The sequence below is a fragment of the Acanthaster planci genome, linkage group LG07, assembly GCF_054643075.1.
Source record: "Acanthaster planci isolate LZ-2023a linkage group LG07, COTS_SCS, whole genome shotgun sequence".
Taxonomy (NCBI): domain Eukaryota; kingdom Metazoa; phylum Echinodermata; class Asteroidea; order Valvatida; family Acanthasteridae; genus Acanthaster; species Acanthaster planci.
The window spans coordinates 2,869,054-2,887,135 of NC_141783.1; the positions used below are offsets into that span (position 1 = coordinate 2,869,054).

The 18,082-nt window shown below is 43.5% G+C and overlaps 2 protein-coding genes across 2 annotated transcripts in view; both read right to left on the bottom strand.

The window, feature by feature from the left end:
* Positions 1-1,746, bottom strand: part of LOC110979701 (ras-related C3 botulinum toxin substrate 1) — a 29,324-nt gene extending 27,578 nt beyond the window's left edge. Inside the window, exon 1 of the mRNA XM_022235733.2 lies at positions 1,547-1,746. Within this exon, the coding sequence (XP_022091425.1) occupies positions 1,547-1,581 (35 nt within the window). The 5' untranslated portion in view covers positions 1,582-1,746. The remainder of the gene's footprint in view (positions 1-1,546) is intronic.
* A 951-nt stretch (positions 1,747-2,697) lies between these two features.
* On the bottom strand, positions 2,698-17,782 carry znf598 (zinc finger protein 598, E3 ubiquitin ligase). Its single transcript, XM_022235763.2, has 6 exons — positions 17,451-17,782; positions 15,737-15,979; positions 14,172-14,386; positions 11,425-11,642; positions 9,422-9,482; positions 2,698-7,778 (listed from the first exon to the last, which is right to left on the bottom strand). The coding sequence occupies exons 1-6, from the start codon at positions 17,619-17,621 to the stop codon at positions 5,771-5,773; spliced, it is 2,916 nt and encodes a 971-aa protein (XP_022091455.2). The 5' UTR covers positions 17,622-17,782; the 3' UTR covers positions 2,698-5,770.
* Positions 17,783-18,082: the final 300 nt, after the last annotated feature.

Sequence of the window (18,082 nt, forward strand, 5' to 3'; positions counted from 1 at the left end):
TGCAACATGATCCAACACATGTAAAAATGTAGTACAGTGTGTGGTTTTAAGTGAGAGAATGAAAGCCGAAATCTCAGAACTTTAAAGAGCTTGTTGCTTTGAAAACATTCAGTGTGTTGTCCATGGCTGTTAATTTGGTTAATCAACTGATGCAGGCCTACGTGGTTGCCAGGCGAGAGAATTCTACTCCTGTGTGGAATTCAAGATACACGTACATCATGACGCGGGCCACAATTCTGTGCTCCCTTCCAGTCAGTCATTTACATCTTTAGGGTTACAAAACCAATTCCCTCAATTTAAAATACTCTTTCAAATTTGCATGATTTACCGTTTGATGCAAAGTGTATTCATGTTCAGTGAAACCATTCTCGGTTTTGTTAGATTTGATCTCAAAATATGTTGTGTCCTTCATCAATAAAATACGGGCTACATGTATGTGTCATTGCTGTATTGTACTGTGCCATCTGTCAATCCTGGACAAAATCTGAAACTTCATGTCCCCATCTGGGAAGAGCACTGTGCCATCTGTCAATCCTGGACAAAATCTGAAACTTCATGTCCCCATCTGGGAAGAGTACTGTGCCATCGGTCAATCCTGGACAAAATCTGAAACTTCATGTCCCCATCTGGGAAGAGTTCTATGCTGCAACAGACTTGTCACTAAATAAAACAAATGTATGTACATGTATGTACATTCTCACATTGTATAATCCTATATTAGTTCATTCAACATACTCAGCTGGTGATGAAGTTTACATGAGGTAAACAGGTGAAATTGTTTAAGCTGTATTTTGACAACTTCCAGGTCATGGTTTATATGACTCTGGAATCATCATGATGAGTTGGGGCAGCCCATCTATAGGATCCAATGTCAGTGTGTGCCACACAGCATATGATGTTGGTACTTGTAACTCATGCTGCCAAAATTCTAAGTTGGCACGACGTTACATCAGCCTGGGTAATGTGGAGTCCCATGGCCTGGCCTTTACACCCTGATTCCTACACAGGGTGTAAAGTGGCATACATATGGGGCAGCATGGACATTCGGGATTCTCGCCAATTGGCAGGTACTGCGCCAGTGAAAACAGCGACTATGGCGACATACGCACGCACCAGCCAGTCTGAGGGTCTGGTTAAACTATCTTTTCTTTGATCAGTACGTACACGTGCACTTGTTGCTGTTGTTTTCATTGGTACAGTGTGGTTGCTTCTACCCCATGATTTTGTGAAACTCCCAGATGTCCGTGCTGCCCCATACGGAACTCTTTCCCTTTTTTTTTACATCAACCCTACACTGTTAATGTGTGTTATTGAGCATGATGTCACAGTCATCTACAGGTGAATTCAAAAGTTAAAATGTAGCTCTCCCTTCTATTATAGGAAAAGGGTCTCCAAATTTACAATCCCCCTAGTTGGGGCGTAACAAATGCAGGAAATTCTCACACAGTGCGGGTGAAACATTGCTTGGCTTGAACAGGTCTAACTCAACTGCTGAACTGATCACGCATGCCGGCACCACTTTCTCAATTTCCTCACTTCAACTTACCCATCTCCAACCACAACACACTTGATGGCCTGCATGGCGAACCTCCCAGAGTTGGTCGGGCACGAGAATTACTGCTACCACCAGGGCTTAAAATGGGATTTTTCTCGGTTTTTCGCAACGCGGAAATGCAAGTGGGCATCGATCCACTGATCTTATGGTTGGCAGCGTACAGGGCGTGATGGGGTCACAGTGCGCCCTCTGTTGTCTGACCGATTCACTTCGCGTGTGCAGTACATGCGCGATATGCAAACAACCTGCGCGTAATGACGTATTTATACCGCTCCACAGTGAGTTCTAAAAATAGATTCTTTGCCCCTCATCATCGGGCGCGGGAAGTTAAGGCCGGTGCCACAAAGTGTTTACATCACCTATCAAAAATAAAATGTTTATAAACACAGCAGAGGCCAGTAAATGTGGTAATTTGGATTCGTGTGAAGACAGTATGTTCACAGATACACACTGTGAGAGTGCCTATCCGCCACATTTAGTTTCTTATCAAGTGTTCACTTGCCACACCGACGGCCCAACGCACGTCGATAACTTTGTGTTTTTGACGTTTTGAAACAGACACGAAATAAATTTTCTACCTAGGTACGCCTCAAAGCATAAACGTAAAAACGACCATTGGAGAAGAGCCTGTCGAGACAGAAGTCACTAGACATGTCAGATGAGATTTCATTACTAACTTTTCAAAACTGATACTTTGCACAAAATGGTTAGTTTCCGGAAACCAAAAAATCGAACGGATAGAGGGTTGGAAGCTTTCGGGTAAATTCAATTAAATTCAATATCAACTTCTGCAATTTGGGTTGATAATAGTTTGAAGTTTATCCGACATATCTCACATGACAAATCCCCCCTTCAAGTTCCAACCCAATTCTCAAAGAAAGAATTGTTCGTCTCAACAAAAGCACATTTTGTAAAGGGGAAACCATAGCAGGTTCTAAAATATGGCCCTGCTGAATAAGAAATGGACTATGCCTGTAATTCTCACGGACAATGGAGAATAAAATCGTCACGATGTGAAATCAGGTGAGCATTGAAAGCAACAAGGAGTTATAGCTTATGGTAAAAGGTAAGATACCTGAGATAAATTGGCCAAAAAAAAGAGAAAGTCACCTAAGACAAAAGAAAAGACTCCCTTAAAGCCCTTGTTCTCTCTCTGTGTTGTTTTAAAGCAAACTGTTCAAATATGGCTTTATTTTGATTCTTTTCCATGGGCTAAATATTGAAGTATTTTACATGTTATGTAATAATTATGAATAAACACCATCTTTTGAACTAAAATCCGGAACTTCACCCATGGAGTACAATAAATAGCAAGACAACGAAGAGGTGTCAAATGTCACAATGGAACAAACCAACACAATGCCTCTAACCAAGATGGTGTTGACATTGATCTTCAAATGAAAAAGGTTCAGAGAAACATGGCTCAAAAAAGATCGACTGAAAGAGGTAAAAATGGTAAAACTTACCTGCCAGTTGTTCTGATTTTCAAAATACAAGTACACATACCTATGTACTTCTATGTTATCTGCACTTGTTTTTACTCATAAATACATGTAACTAAGGGGACGCTTCAGCCATTCCTACAAGTGGTCAATCTCCATATAAGGATCACTAGAGGAGCATACCATAACATGGAAAGAGGGGTGTTTTAAAAAAATTAGTAAAACTCATGAACAAAATTGTTGGGAATTTATTTTTTAAAACCTTGTTTGATTTTATGACATAGAGGCAAGTCTGATCTGGGCCATTTGGCTGATCAGGCCACTGTTTATCTCCGGTTTCCTTGGCATGAAACGACTGAGAATATTTCTATTCCCCCTGGATGGGATGCCAGTCCATTGCAGGTTGCTTCCCTACCTAATGCTGGTACCCACTTATACTCCTAGATGGAGAGCTAGAGAGGCAACCAGGGAGTGAAGTGGCTTGCCAAGGGCCACGGCATACTGCCACCAGCTGGATTCGAACCTCCAACCCTATGATTGGAGGCCACAGTACCTAACCACTTGGCCCCCTTATAACACAGAAGGTACTCACAAAGGGGACTAAATATGTCCTTGGCCAGTCTTAAGCACCGATAGTGTCCCTTGCCTTTGACTTGGGTACTATCAGCCTCTGTTCTGATCCACCGATAGTCTCAACCGGACATTTAAGACCAGCCTAGAACATAAGTAACTTACAACAATTTTACAGCATTCTTGAAGTTAACACGTTGACTGCCCGCTACGAGTATACTCATAGTAACAGGTTTACCGAATTCTGCCACTGCGAGTACACTCGTAGGAAATGAAAAGCTTTTGTAATGTAAATTGAATACACTGGCATCACCCACGAACACAACAAATACGTTGCTGGCAGTGTGGAGGACATGCATACAATGCTTGTGTTCAAACAGACACTTTGTAGAGAAATCAGGAAACTTTGAAACTCTTAACTTCAGAACCCTAAATGGAAGCTACCGTTGCCTGTCGCGCCCATGGAAAAGTTGAAGTGTGCAACCTTCTTCAACTAAAAAGGTGTTCTGACTGGCCAAAAGCATGTGCACCTCACAGAGCTGTCCCACCTCCGGCAATGCATTGGCAATTTTTCTGTTTGTTTGTTTGTTTTTTTCTTTTTAAGCAAATGAAAATTTTGAAATAACATTACCACCTTTCTATGGGGATTTCTTTTATGGACGAAAGAAAAAAATGGACCCCCATTCCACTTAACCCCATTGCCATCAAAGTTTAGGGTTTAGCAAATAAACTTAAAACCTTCACTGCACTGCATTCACATGAAGTGTGTATGCCATGAACCCGATCGATATAAATGTACCTACTGTACTTTGCTTTGGCAATACAAGTATCAAGTAAAACTTGTTGGAGTGCAGAGTTTTGCTTAGTTTATAATTATGCACAACGGGAAGATAATTTAAGAGGCAAAGATTTTCAAAACATTTGTGGGCAAAATGCTGGCACATGTACAGGAAGTTAATAGACTGGGTGCATGTCTTTGTTACAACGGCACTGCTGCTTTACAGTTATCTAATTAATCATTGGTGAGCCAAATTATACCTCTTTAAAAGTGATGAGCATCTGCATGACAATATGCACAATGCTAAAGGAGCGCTGAAAAATTTCACGATGCAGTTTTAGTCAGCCTACAAGGTGACACTGGGTTAAGAACGTATCTGCTAAAGGCCTTTGTGCACAAGTTAAATATAATGACTGTGAGCCTCATGGTGGTTTGTCGAAATCTTTGCTTCATTTACATTTAAGGGCTTCAGTGTGAGAAATTATCAATTTAGTCTCAAGTTGAGACCCTTCAACTGTAGTTCCAATGTTATTTTTATTTTAAAGAAAAATTTCAAAATGTACTTGTTTGTTCCGGTTGACTTTAGTTCCAATTTTGTTTCACTACTTCAAACAGTGTCTTGTGTGTTCAATTTTTATGCTGATGAGCATTTCCATATTCATGAGCAAAACTGTAATGTCATTCCAGGAAGAAAACCTTAAAGCTACATTGGTTTGTGATCAAAACTTTGACATGTTTTTTCCTAAAACTTTGCTGTCCTACTTCTTCTCTTCATTGGTGAGTCGTTGTGTAAGTAACAAAGTAAACAGAAATAAGCAAACAACCGTCTGCCCTTTCTCAGAATTGATTTAAGGAAGTGGATTCTGGGATCAGAATTTGACTAAGGAAAACCTGGACACTGAACTATGTCTTCCCTGGACCACAGCACAACAACAGTACCCACAGCTCTCTCTGATTTGTTTTCAAAAAGCGTACTTTTCAATACATTTAATCCCACAGAAATGGCAAACAGTTTCAAATGTGGAAGAGGCATACAAGAATTGTGTAAGAAAACTTATGGTTCAGGAAAACCTTCACTTGGATTCGACAGTAAACCTCAGAGAGTCAATTCTGGGCAGGAGCTGGAAATCAAACAATGGGCCAACTAAACAGTGTGTTCTGGGATTGGGCAACTCTGGAAACGAATGTACTTTAACTAGCTTTTTCACAGCATATGACGCATCAGAAAGCATGCTGATGTATTTGGTTGGTGAAAAACTGCACCTAAACAATCCCATTTGGATGACTCGTAGTTTGTGGCTAAACACAGATCATTTGTAAATTTCTCAGAGAATTTTCCTTTTTTTGACTTCTGTGAGAGAATCAGATGTTCTAGATCAGAACTAAATCCCAGGATACTTGGGTTACACAAGCAAGGTGATCACTTTACTTCAAGCGTGGCCATGTTGGAGCTGCGGCGGGTATGGGCTGTTGCTTGCCAACGGCATTCGTAGACAGTGACGGGAAATCCTGATGCGTGTTGAGGTGTGCTTCAAGTTCTGATCGCAGGACATGCTGTCCACACTGGGGGCAAGAGCTGGGGGTGCTGGCTGATGTCTTCCACACTCCCGACCCTCGACCTTTGCCCTTTGCTCTCCCAGAATCGGTTCTGCCGCCAACAGGGGCATCTTTGTCTCGGTGCCTCTCCTGGAGTCGGGCATCGTTCTGGGCGGTGACGAGCTCCTGCTGTTTGACTAAATCGGGCAGCAGGCTCACCAGCTCGTTGAAGATCAGTGGGAGATTTCGGCCGAGAAGGTTCTGGCATTCGTGGTAATATTCTACAGCGGATAAAGAGCCCTCACGGAACTTCCTGGAGATGGACCTAAACATGTCAAACTTGATATCCTGGTTGCCAAGGAGAGTTTGGATCTTAGTGGCTAGCATCAGGTTGCGTTCTTGAAAGTCAGAGGGCCGTACAAACCCTACGAACCCGGGCGGCGGGTTACTGCTCATCATTGAAAAGCTTACCCCGAAGCCAGGTGGTGGGCCGATGGGGTGTGTGCTTGATGCTGGTGGTGGTGGTGCTGTCGAAGGAGGCACAGCCAGTGAGGTGGGGGCCGCACTGACCTCAAGTCCTGGGGGCAGCCCAGGGGGGGATTGTTGAGGAGGCACAGACTTCTCTCCTTGCGACGGGGCATCCTTCCGTGCCCCATCAAAACCTGGGGGAGCTTGAGACTTTGGCTTCTCACGGGTGACGTCCTGATTCTCTTTGCCGGCTTTCTTCCCTTTCTTTTTGGACTTGGCGATGGGCTTGGTTTCGGTGGGCGGGGCAGCTGATTTCTCCCTAGGCGTGGTCCACGCAGATGCATTGTTGGATTGGGTGCTGGGCCTGGTCCTGTTGGGTGTGGGCTCCACGCCCAGAATTCCTGCAATCGAGCTCAGGGTTGGAAAGTCCTCCTCTTCGTTCTTGAATGAACGCTGCTCCGGCATCGCTACTGGCTGTGTCTGAGGTTTCAGTTGGGTGTCCCTTTTTTGCAGGGCCGAGTAGAAACCGAAGCCACTGGCTGCGCTGGTGTTAACAGCACTTACTGGAGTGGATTTCACCAAAGCTGGGAAGTCCTCGACTTTTTCTTTCAAAGATGTCCATGGAAATTTTGCAGATTTCACAGTCAAGTCGGCTTCGGTACCTTGTACTTCACTCTTCACATCTTTCAACTGAGAAGTCTCACATGGTTTGTTCTCTGCAGGCTTTGGAGTGTTCACTGAAGTCTCGTTCTCACTGCTATTGTCAGTTCTCTCTGCCGAGGTCTTGCTTTTCTTTTTCTTCTTTTTCTTGCCCGGTTCTTTCATGATCTCACTCTGATCTGGCAAAATGGCATCCAACTTTTGCGAAGCACTCTCAACCTCTGAACCTTCTGGGTTTGTTGAAGACTTCTGCGTTTCTTCCTTTATCTCTGTCTTTGATTCTCCATCTGACCGGGGAGAGGTCCGCCCTCCTTTCTTGGGCATCGTCTTCTCCTCAGTCCCTGCTTCCTTGTCTGCTGTCTCTATAGCAACTGCCTCTCTGCTCGCCTCCTCTTCAGGTTCGTTTCGTGGCTTTCCCTGGGCAACCTCCTCAGGAGTTTCTTGCTGGGCGCTGGCTGCTGATTTCTTCTTGGGCTGCAGTCTCTCCAAGTTCCTCCGTGCATCTTGGTCCTCCTGCTCCTGCCTCCTCGCCTCGTGTCGCTCTGACCACTCCTGCCTCCTCGCCTCGTGTCGCTCTGACCACTCCTGCCTCCTCGCCTCGTGTCGCTCCAACCGCTCCTGCCTCCTCGCCTCGTGTCGCTCTGACCACTCCTGCCTCCTCGCCTCGTATCGCTCCAACCGCTCCTGCCTTCTTGCCTTGTGTTGCTCCAACATCTCCCGTCTGCTTGTCTCAAGGGATGCATGGATGGCTGGGGAGAAGTCTTCCTCCCTGTGAGCAAAAGTGAAGAGACATTGAGACACTGCTTCATCGAAGAGCAATCTCAGTCAAATGTCAATATGGTGTCCGCATGCGATACGAATGCTTCGGACATGCCATATGGATTATTATGCGCAATGGTTGAAGTGAGATCAGGATATTCTCAGACCATTGTTTTATGTGTTAAAAAATAATATAATTAAATAATATAAAAGACTCTAAATGTTCCCCCTTTCTTCAAAAGGAAATTTCCAAAAAATACAGATGTTGTTTGTCACAAATTTACGGCTACACATTTTTCAACCTTTGTGGTTTTTGCGCTAAGCATTTTTCCCTTGAGAAAACTCCCACACAAGTTCTAGCGATACGTAAAGGTCAAATGCTGCTTTCAAGGAACAATAAAAACAAGGTTTTTGTTGCACAAATGTTTCTGACAAAAACCAACCCGAATGACTGGGACGACTGGGCAAGGTTCTTTATTGGGGTCTGTAACCCTCATCCCACCAGACACAACAAGGCCAATTAGGGTACAGTGTGAGGCTTCTAGAACTAATCAAATAAACCTGAAACAAAATGAAGTCATTCTTTTTTTACAAGTGTGCTTTCATTTGGGACAGTGACGAATCATGTCCCACCTCGATGCTATAGGAAAAAACACACTGCAATAAAGTGTGCCATCATTAGAGCATCCGTCTTGATGAGAAGCACCCCCTCATCAGTTTAGAAGCGCCGTGTTAGTGGTAGCCATGTGACTGTAACACATGCATTTCATGATCGTTTGTCAACCACTGAAGTGCAGTTCCCAACAAAGGAGCTTGCATTGTTAGGAACATTGTGCCCTCTCTTGGTCTGGCTCAAGGCTCATAGATCTATCAAGGAATGCCCTTGTTGGCTCCTGGGGTGGCTTGACAGGTGGGGACTTGGCCGTTTGGCCTCGGGGATAGCTGACCTGTAAGATCTTGTAACACTGAGCAGGGTTCTCACTACTGCGACTTTAAAATCTGCTTACAGCATTGTAGCCAGAACACTGTCTAGGGTTATGTTCAAAAAAACATAAACATGAAAAATCTTCCTTTGTGCAGTGGAACATCGCTATACCGAACACCGCTATACCGAGCATTCGCCCGTACCAAACATCGTCCTTGGCTCCCAATATTTTGTGCACAAAACCTACCGAACATTATACCATTGCAAATCAACTGAGATTCACCACGGCATGCATCAGAGATCGATCCCGAGTGGTACAGGTAGCTTCCCGAATTTTAGGATAAACTAAATATCAATTTTGCAATTCAAGATTTAATAAAAAACAAAAATAATTAACGGATACATTTCTAGAAACCTGAAACGTGAATGCAACGGCAAAACATCACAAAAACAGTAAATCATAATGTCAAAAGAGGGTGCACTTCAGTTAGACAAGAGAGGGCGCTATTCAACATGGCAACGAAACGTTCAGCTGTAAGTTTCGCTATACCGAACTACCGCTGTGCCGAACATTAAGCGTGGACCCCTTCGTGTTTGTTATAGCGGCGTTCTACTATATTTCCGTTGAGCATTATATTTTAGCACGATCTGACATTTCTCTTCTGCTATTCTTACAGAAATACTTTAAGAGTTTGTCCTCACGACATCTTTTAATCTATTACCCTTACCTGTTTCCATAGTTATGTCTGTCTCGTCCCTTTCCAAAGCTGGGGCCACCTCCAAAACCACCTGATGCAAAAGCAGACAAATGCCAGATGTGAATGAATTAAGCGGGGGTGATTCTTAATACAGGGCACCAACAAGTATTTACATCACAAAGGCCACATTTTTAACTTCACGGTCATCACACTGTCTATACAGCCCTGCTGTGCTCCCATCTGGTCTTCCGTGTTGTTTGGGAGCAGTAATGCACTGGCACTTAGGAGCCTCGTCAACACAATCGCTATTCACACACTGAGAATTGTAAAGGAGATTAAGCCCTTCCAAAAGCTTGGGTCTCCTTGCAAAAGGAATATGTTCATCCTGTCTAGATGTTATGACCGTACCATGAACAAGTAGTTCTAATGTTAAAAATAATATGTAGGTATGTTAGTTTGAACACCATGGGTATCAAGGCGTTTTTGTCCATAGGTAAGCTGCTTTACTGCAGTGACCTCTCTACCTCGGGGTGTGAATGAGTAACCTAGGGAACAGAACAGATCTCAAAGTCCAATGACCAGGGGTAAAAACCATGAATCACTTTGATATCTTTAAACAGCTCTGAAAAAAGTGCTATATAACAGCACGTTGAGTTGAAACCTTCCGGGTACTTAGACAGGGAGGTGCTACAAATGAAAAATTAGAGTGATTTCATGATGACATCATCGCATATCCTATAACGTCACCCAAAAGATGCAGTTTTCAAAAGCCAATATCTACCAGTGTTGTACGTCTCGAGACCTGGTCTCAGCCTCGAGACCTTTTTTTGCAGTCTCGGTCTCGCCCCGTCAAAGTCTCGGTCTTGGGAGGGCCGGTCTCGGTCTCAAAAGCGCCGGTCAATGCAGCATGAGGCAACCTTGTCCCAAGTTGTTACTTTATTTCCAATCCAGAGTAGCCATGATGCTTGACCCCATGGAGATGAGGTTGTGAGTAGAGGAATTCGCACACTAGACTGGTTCCCGTTCCCTACGTAGTCTCCTGCTGATCGTAGGGCCGGGACAGGAAGCAGTCTGTGTTTGTGCGCACGCTATGAATTGTGTGCACGTGTGAAAGTGCTTTCATTCCATCTTGTACTTTATGTGGTATGTGTTGTTTTAGTAGTTTCGTTACGGTACATCTTTTTTGGATATTTGTTTTTCAGTATTTTGATTACAAAAAAAAAAAGTCTAAGGATATTTGTTTTAATGTTCACATTATATCATTTGGGTCTCTTGGGTTGAAAATGACCAGACCAGGGTAAAAGTAGAGCAGTATTACTGATAAAAGAACTGAGACATTCTTTGACAAATATTTGACCTATTTGTGTGTGTGATTTTAAGCTAATGTTTTCACTTTATTTCTTTTGTACTTAATTGTACTGCCATATGTTTGTCCCTATTTACCTTTTGGTAAAAACTAAACATTGGTATATGGTTGGTCTCGGTCTCGGATGTCGTGGTCTCGGTCTCGACCTGCAAAAATCTCGGTCTCAAAGTCGTGGTCTTGGTCTTGAAGGGGTAAGTCTCGGTCTTGGTCTCGTATGCCTTGGTCTTGGTCTCGGACATCAAGGTCTCGGATACAAAACTGATGTCTACAGAATGGTCAGGTCCACTTGCATTCAACTTAGCATACGCATGAACAGGGATGAATTTTTCGTGTGTTTTTTTAAAACATTGTAACGTCTTCAAGAAGTCATAATTTGAATTGGCTATAAATTGTTAAATTATCGCTTTTTCTTTTAAGGGGGGCCAAATTCATTGCCCATAGATATATGCAATTTCCATAGTTTTATGCAATTTTTTTAACTGTTGAAGCCAGAAAAGTGAGTAATATCTAAGGTTGTTCAGTACGATTACAATTTCCAGATATATTTTCATCATTACCTCTACAATGTTTTGTAACTTCTTGGTGAAGCATGATGCGAATCGCTTCGATTACTAGTTCAAGGGCCTGCTCTACATCACAGTTTCTTGTTCCTTTTAGACTTGCTTACCTCGTTCAGAGGATCTCGGCGGGAGGTTGATCTCCACGTCCAGTTGTCTCATCTGGCGGGCCTGAGCCCGGGACATCTGGCCGCTGTGGACGGTGGCCCGGTGCGCCTTCAGGTCGATGCTGGAGCGAAAGGCGTGGGTGAACTGCTCCTGGGCGCAGCTGTCCTCCTCACACAGGTAATGCTCCTCGCTGAAATGCTCCTTCAGGTTCCCGTAATCACTGGCAATGACGGAGAAAAAAAGACTCCAGGTGAACCTTGGGCTAATGTGTGAACCAGACTTGGAACCTTTTTACACAGCTAACAACTTTGGGCCACACACTCATGGGTCACTCCATAAATTTGGGGAGTCCACAAGGGTGACATATTTGGTGTCCCTGTTAATCCCAACCTGTGGCAGTTGACACAGAAATATTGAAATTGGCTTTAAGCTGCATCCATTTGTTTGGCAAGAAATTAAATACTGGTACTGTGTTCCACACTTGCAGAGGTCTTTGTCAGATGTGACAAATACGTTTTGAGTGGGTATTTCATGACAAAAAAGCATCGCCCCAAGATAATTGTTCGTGTTTAAGCGGTTTTTAGACTGGAAAATAAATGTGTTTATATGGGAGTGACGGGGAACGCCAAACACGGTTGCCTCATTTTACCACCTAATCTATCGTCAATGAAAGAAAATATTCACGTAGACGCAATGTGAATTTATTTGGAACTTCTGTCCTGTGTACCATATTCTTTGAAGGTAATAAAAAAAGTCAAACTCCGCATCAGTGCTGCAAGTATGTGTTCGGTTCAGACAGGGCTTGGACATTTTTTGCCGAACTTCCTATCGGTTGGGTTCGGACATGTACACACATGTACAAGTACAATGCACACTGAGACATCGAAAGGCTCGCTACGATCGTGCTGCAAAGGCCTATAAAGTATTCCTATGTGTAAAATTATGAATCTGCTATCTCTCCCGATCCGCGAGCAACTTTGATTTGAATACCTTTTTTTATAAACTTTTTCCCCAGAGTTTGTTTACGAGTACATTCCAAATAAAGTTATCGTCGAGGGTGTGACAGTTTCCGACCGTGTTTTGCCGACCAGAAGCGGTTGTGTTCGGACCACGCTTGACTCAACAAAAGGACCGTAAGATTTGTGCAAATAGAAAAAAAACAGCATGCTCAATTAGGACTTTCCTCCAGTACAGAATACAAGATTAAAATCAAATTTCGAGCAAATTGTGTTTTGGTTATTTTTGCGAAACAGATGGCTTTTGAAAACTACGAAAATGGCTTTCGTTGCATATCTGAGGGGGAACCTTTCGAAGGACGGCATGCACGTGACCAAAAGGGGCAATTTTTCATCAGCCTCTTTTGAAGGAATAACAGCATTTTGTTATTTGAGATCTGGCAAATTCCATTACAACGCATCTGCACTACGATCAAACCCTTCATGGTCAACTGAAAGGCAAGTTAGGCCACCGCGCGAACAAAAATCTCCTCACGCTGCGCTGAAGCACAGCATGCACCGAACCGCTTGGCAACATTTTCATCCGGGGATGCCTTGGATCGAGCGCGAGTCCGACTGTGATCGGCTTCCAACCAAAATTCGTTTTGCACTCCATTAATGAGACCATTGGCCTAACATGGAGCGTCATTACCTTAATATGGAACGTAAGGGCGTGGCTATCGTAGATTGGCAAATAAAATAATACATCTGAATATACATGAGCACGATTGGATGTAGTGAGAATTTAGAAATGTTATGCAGCGACAATGCAGTACGTTGCTTGTTCTTGGTTGATTTCTGAGTGATTCTCATGCTTTTTACAACCATCTCATCATGCGGGCCATTGTAAGTTTTAGTATGTTCACGCACGTGTGGAGCACGCCGTATAACTCATTATCCATTTTTCGTTGTGTTTGTTTTTTATTAAGTTTTCTTGTATTTTTGTATGTTTTCCCACGTGCCATCAATAAAATGCCTTATTAAAGCCGTACATCCGAACCAAACAGTTTGGTTCGGTTCAAAAGTGCCTTGTTTGATGTTTTTTGCCTCGGTTCGGCGGTTCGCCTGCAGCACTAGATTAAATTGTGTAGAAAGCGCGTAGTTCGCGTACGTGTCTTCCTCGATCCTACACATGAGAACCTGCGAGCGCGCAATGCCGAGTCCCAGCTTGTGCACACGGGCAAAAAAAAAAAGTTTTTATCTGTAACTACATGTTGGCGAACAGAACACTACGTCGTGTATGATTCAGGTAAATACTATTTCGAGTTAGTATATTCGATTCTGCAGGTATACAGTTAGGTGTGTTTTTAACTCACGATACCGAGACAAAATATCAAGATTACAGGGTATTGAGACCTGAAAAGACTGGGTCTGACAGCGCAATACAACTACTCAATACACGTGTTTTATCAGGATGTTTAAAACAGTCTGCCGATTTAAATCCTGCTGTGGAGCTGCAAAGTAAAGAGCCATTGTTATGACTCATCCACTAGACCACAAAAGTCTGATGCTGTAATGCGACGAGCTGTCCATTGTTTACTGGAAGCTGCAGAGTGCAAGGTGTACTCGACCGCAACGGTTTGGCCAGCCTCGCTGAAGCGTTCGTCTGTTCGATGTTGACCGTCCGTGAGGCTTACCGTTTACAAAGCGTTGGACGCTTTCAAAAGCATTTGTATTTTGACCTCACGCCTAAAGAACATGCTTATGCAGCAATGTCCTGGGAAGTCTTGAAATAGAATTTATGGGGATCTTACTTGTAATACTGATTACTGACTCCGTCCGTCTCACAGAAGTGACAGTAGTAATGTTCCTGCCGGAGATGCCTGAGCAACTCGTCATTGTCAAAATATCTCTCGTCGCAGAACTCGCACAGCGGGTGGCCCCGATATGATGTGTCCTTGATGTCACCTTTGCGTCGATGCAAGGCTAGGTCCTTGCGGGAGTAGGCCTTGCGCTCAGAGGAAAACACCTGTGCAAATGCAGAAAAAAAAAATTACCTTTAAATTTGAAGGCGTGAAGACGATTAAACTATTTCAAGGATGGATTTGTGCCGGGTGATGTACATTAATTTGGGATTTTTTTTCTCTGCCCGACATCGGGCAGTGCAAAAATCAAAAATTAATTTACATCTCCCCAGTGCAAATCCATCTTTGAAATAGTTGTTTGCGGTACCTGCTGCTACATCTGATTCGAACCAGCAAGCCGACACCGGCAAGCTTGGTGGTCGAGCGGTTAAGACGTCTGCACTAGTAAGCAGGAGGTCGTGGGTTCGAGTCCCAACCGAATACGTTTGTGGTTTTTCACAACCCTTCGGAGGCATACACTGAGCATGCAGTGTCACATACACGTCGGGCAGGGCAAAAGTCCAAAAATTAAGCCAATTAAATTTAAGGAAATATTGAAGTGTCTTGGAGAGTCTTGTGCAGGTAGGATTACTTCCTTGACATTCTTGCAGGACAATTTCCTGAATCTTCCAAAATCTGCCACTCGGCTTATGACTTGCGCAGTCAGGATACATTGAGTCTTCAGGTTCCTCAATCGTATAATAATCTTAACAACAGGGCATTTGCTATTGCTGGTCCAACGTTGTGGAATTCTTAGCCAAATCAGTTGAAAGATATTAGGAATGAAGACGAGCTCAAGGGTAAAATCGAGACGTACCTTTTTAACCCTCCTATGCTGAAGTCACTCTTTGGGTCATTTGGTGAACACCTCAAGGAAGCACAGCTGTGTTGTGTTTTGCACTGCACCAACTGTCCCTCACAGGAATATCAGATTGCACTTTTGTGCTGCCCAACAACTGTGCTTCACTGTTTTATGTGCATAATTGTGCAGTAAACCAAATGCAGTGAAGAGGACTGCACAAAAGACCCTGGGTCATTTTGTGCTGGCAATCTACTGGGTCAGGTAGAGCCCAGTCATTGGTCGCAGTGCTAGGTGATTGGTGATTCTTGAAATGTTTAAATGTAAAGAATTGCCATTGATTCCCAAACATTTATTTCATTTCTTAAGTGCCATTTCCTGGAACATGTGGTTTTAATTGTAGTTTTTATATAATTGTTATTGTGTAATCATATTATTTTTGCTATTTTGATATGTACAGCGCTATTGAATATTGTTCCAGGAAATGGCACTTCAGAAATGGAAAAAATGTTTGGGAACCAATGGCAATTCTTTACATTTAAACATTCAAGAATCACCAATCCCCTGGCACTGCGACCAATGACTGGGCTCTACCTTCCTCAATCCTCCCAAATCCCCCCAAACCACCCAGATGATCTGGAGGAAGGTTAGGGGTTAAGGCAGCGACGGGACTTACCTTCAGGTGCTTGATGCATAAATCGCAGTAGAACAGTTCGTGTTCCTTCCGGAGGTGGTCCTGCAGATCCTTGAAGCTCTTCTCCGGGGGACGGCTCGGGCATAGAGTGCAGACTTCCGACAGCAGGCGCCGGAAGTCCTCCCTGATCTTGTTCGTGGCAAACGCAATGCCGGCCTTGCGGTCTGTGAGGACCTTGCGGAAGCTGATGCTGTTGTAGGGGTGCAGCTTAGCAGTGGCAATTACCTGAACACAGAAGTTGTCAGGGATTTCAAGATTACTTGAATACAACTCCGCGCTTACTACATGTAGCAACAGCAAATGAAACTTCAAGTCTTGGATAAGTTCTTTCTTGTCTAAGCCATTTTCCAGTGCGATCTAACTATCTGCCCGACTAGTAAAGGGTACCGGTCAACTTGGTCCGTAACCAACTCAGTCCCAAGTCAACTCGGTCCAAGTTATATCGGTTGCAAGTCAACGTCGGAGATCGTTAATTATTTCATTGGGCAGTACATGATGGTCGATGACGTTGGTAACGTCCGCAATGTGGTTGGACTTCAGCTCAGGGTCGAAAAAAGATTTTTGTTTGCATTTTGAAAGAATCAAGGAGGAAGGAAAAGACTTCTGTCTTCGCTTTTCACGGTACCAGATGGAAGAAATTAAGTTTCCCTTTCAAACGATGTAGCGTCTCATTCGCCCCCGGTTTCACTGATTACTAAACATGATAAAAGTGAAGAACAAAAATTATATATAATGAATATAAAAACCAACAACTGCATTACACGTGATCAACATTTTAAGATAACCCTTTCTGTCAGCCGACAGTTTCAATTTATTTTCTTATTTTTGTGAAAGTGTGAAAAGAGTCCATGTTGCGTGGGTACATCATCAGCGGAGCTGAGGCTGTCGAGCGCCACTCATTTATAGGCCTGATCTGGCAACAGCTCCATACAAAGCACACAGCATGCCAGCAAATACAACACGCAATCGACAGCAAAAATATTCTAAGAGGCATATATTTTTCAATCTACACTAACATGACTAAGCTTGAAACTCTAGTCCATCTACGCCGTGCTTGAAAAGTAGCCTTCTTAGCAACTCCTAAATGGGACCGAGTTGATTTGGGACCGACTTGACTTGGGACCGAGTTGACTTGGGACAAAGTTGACTCAGACCGAGTTGGTTATGGACCGAGTTGACCGTAAAGCCTAGTAGTAAATTGCAACTTGGTGTCATTTTTTTTAACCCTCCTAGTGTTTTAACCGTCAAAAACAGTCAAAAATGCCTTCCAATTGATTTCCTTCAGTACACAGACACATATGGGAAATTTGACTGAGTTTGGCTGATATGACAACTGTGTCAAGAATACATCAAAGCATAGGAGGGTTAATGACGATAAAACAGAACAGAGCACAATAACACCCTGACAGAATTCATTCAAAACAAGCCAACCTCTCATCCATGGCACACAGAAAAATAAGTTTCTATTTCTGCATTAGTTGATATAAATGAATGATGTTCGCACATGCTGTGTGCATGGTGTGGCTTGAGTGAGTAGCCTAAGTGGAGTTTTTTCCCAAATCATAATTTTCCCTTTCAGCATCGGAAAGTGATCACATGTCAATGAATTTGTTCCCCTCTGTTAAATCTTCTGCTCTGAGCATATGCACATTACACGGGAACAAGGCTTATTGCCGGTCCACATGTATATAATTACCTCGGGCATTTCTGCTCGGCATACGGCACAATATCGCTGCTCACACAACACCCGCATTCGCGTTGAGCACTTCAAGCAGATATGGTGGTTGCAAGGCCCCACGGCGTAATATTTGATACTGCCGAAGCACAGCACACAGGTTGATGAAATGCTGTCCGTAGTCTTAGACATTTTGTTTTGAATTCAAGATAGCTGTACGCTTCAGATTTTCCGACTTAGGGCAAAAGGAGCACTCACTACCCTACTGAATTTCGATGTGAATAAACGCAGTGCTGAATTACGTATGCGGGGGAAACACGGTGCATTAACATTCCACGCAATGCAGGTTGCAGACAGAGCGCGTAACCGCATTCGTGAAATGGCGCCACCAATAATATACTGGTGCCCGGCACTGACCCGCGCTTTCATAATGCTGTGCAAGGCGGGATCGGGATTGCACAATCGGCAGTTGGGAGCTATTTTTAGCAGGTGAATACCCCGCTGCTCATGACTTCATCAATAATTAAAGAATAAAATGAAGTAAATATCGCAAGTTACAGGTTAATGATTCGATTTTATCAGATTTTATTCAAGAATCAGGGTATACTTGCTCGTTGCTGTGTGTTTTTCCCTTAACAATGGAAAGAAACAAA

Excerpts from the sequence above, each read along its gene's own strand:
- znf598 (XM_022235763.2), bottom strand. The coding sequence starts at position 17,621 with ATGTCTAAGACTACGGACAGCATTTCATCAACCTGTGTGCTGTGCTTC. Across the intron at positions 15,980-17,450 it reads GCCGAGCAGAAATGCCCGAG|GTAATTGCCACTGCTAAGCT; the intron begins GTAATTATATAC and ends TTCTGTGTTCAG. Across the intron at positions 7,779-9,421 it reads AGACATAACTATGGAAACAG|GGAGGAAGACTTCTCCCCAG; the intron begins GTAAGGGTAATA and ends TTTTGCTCACAG.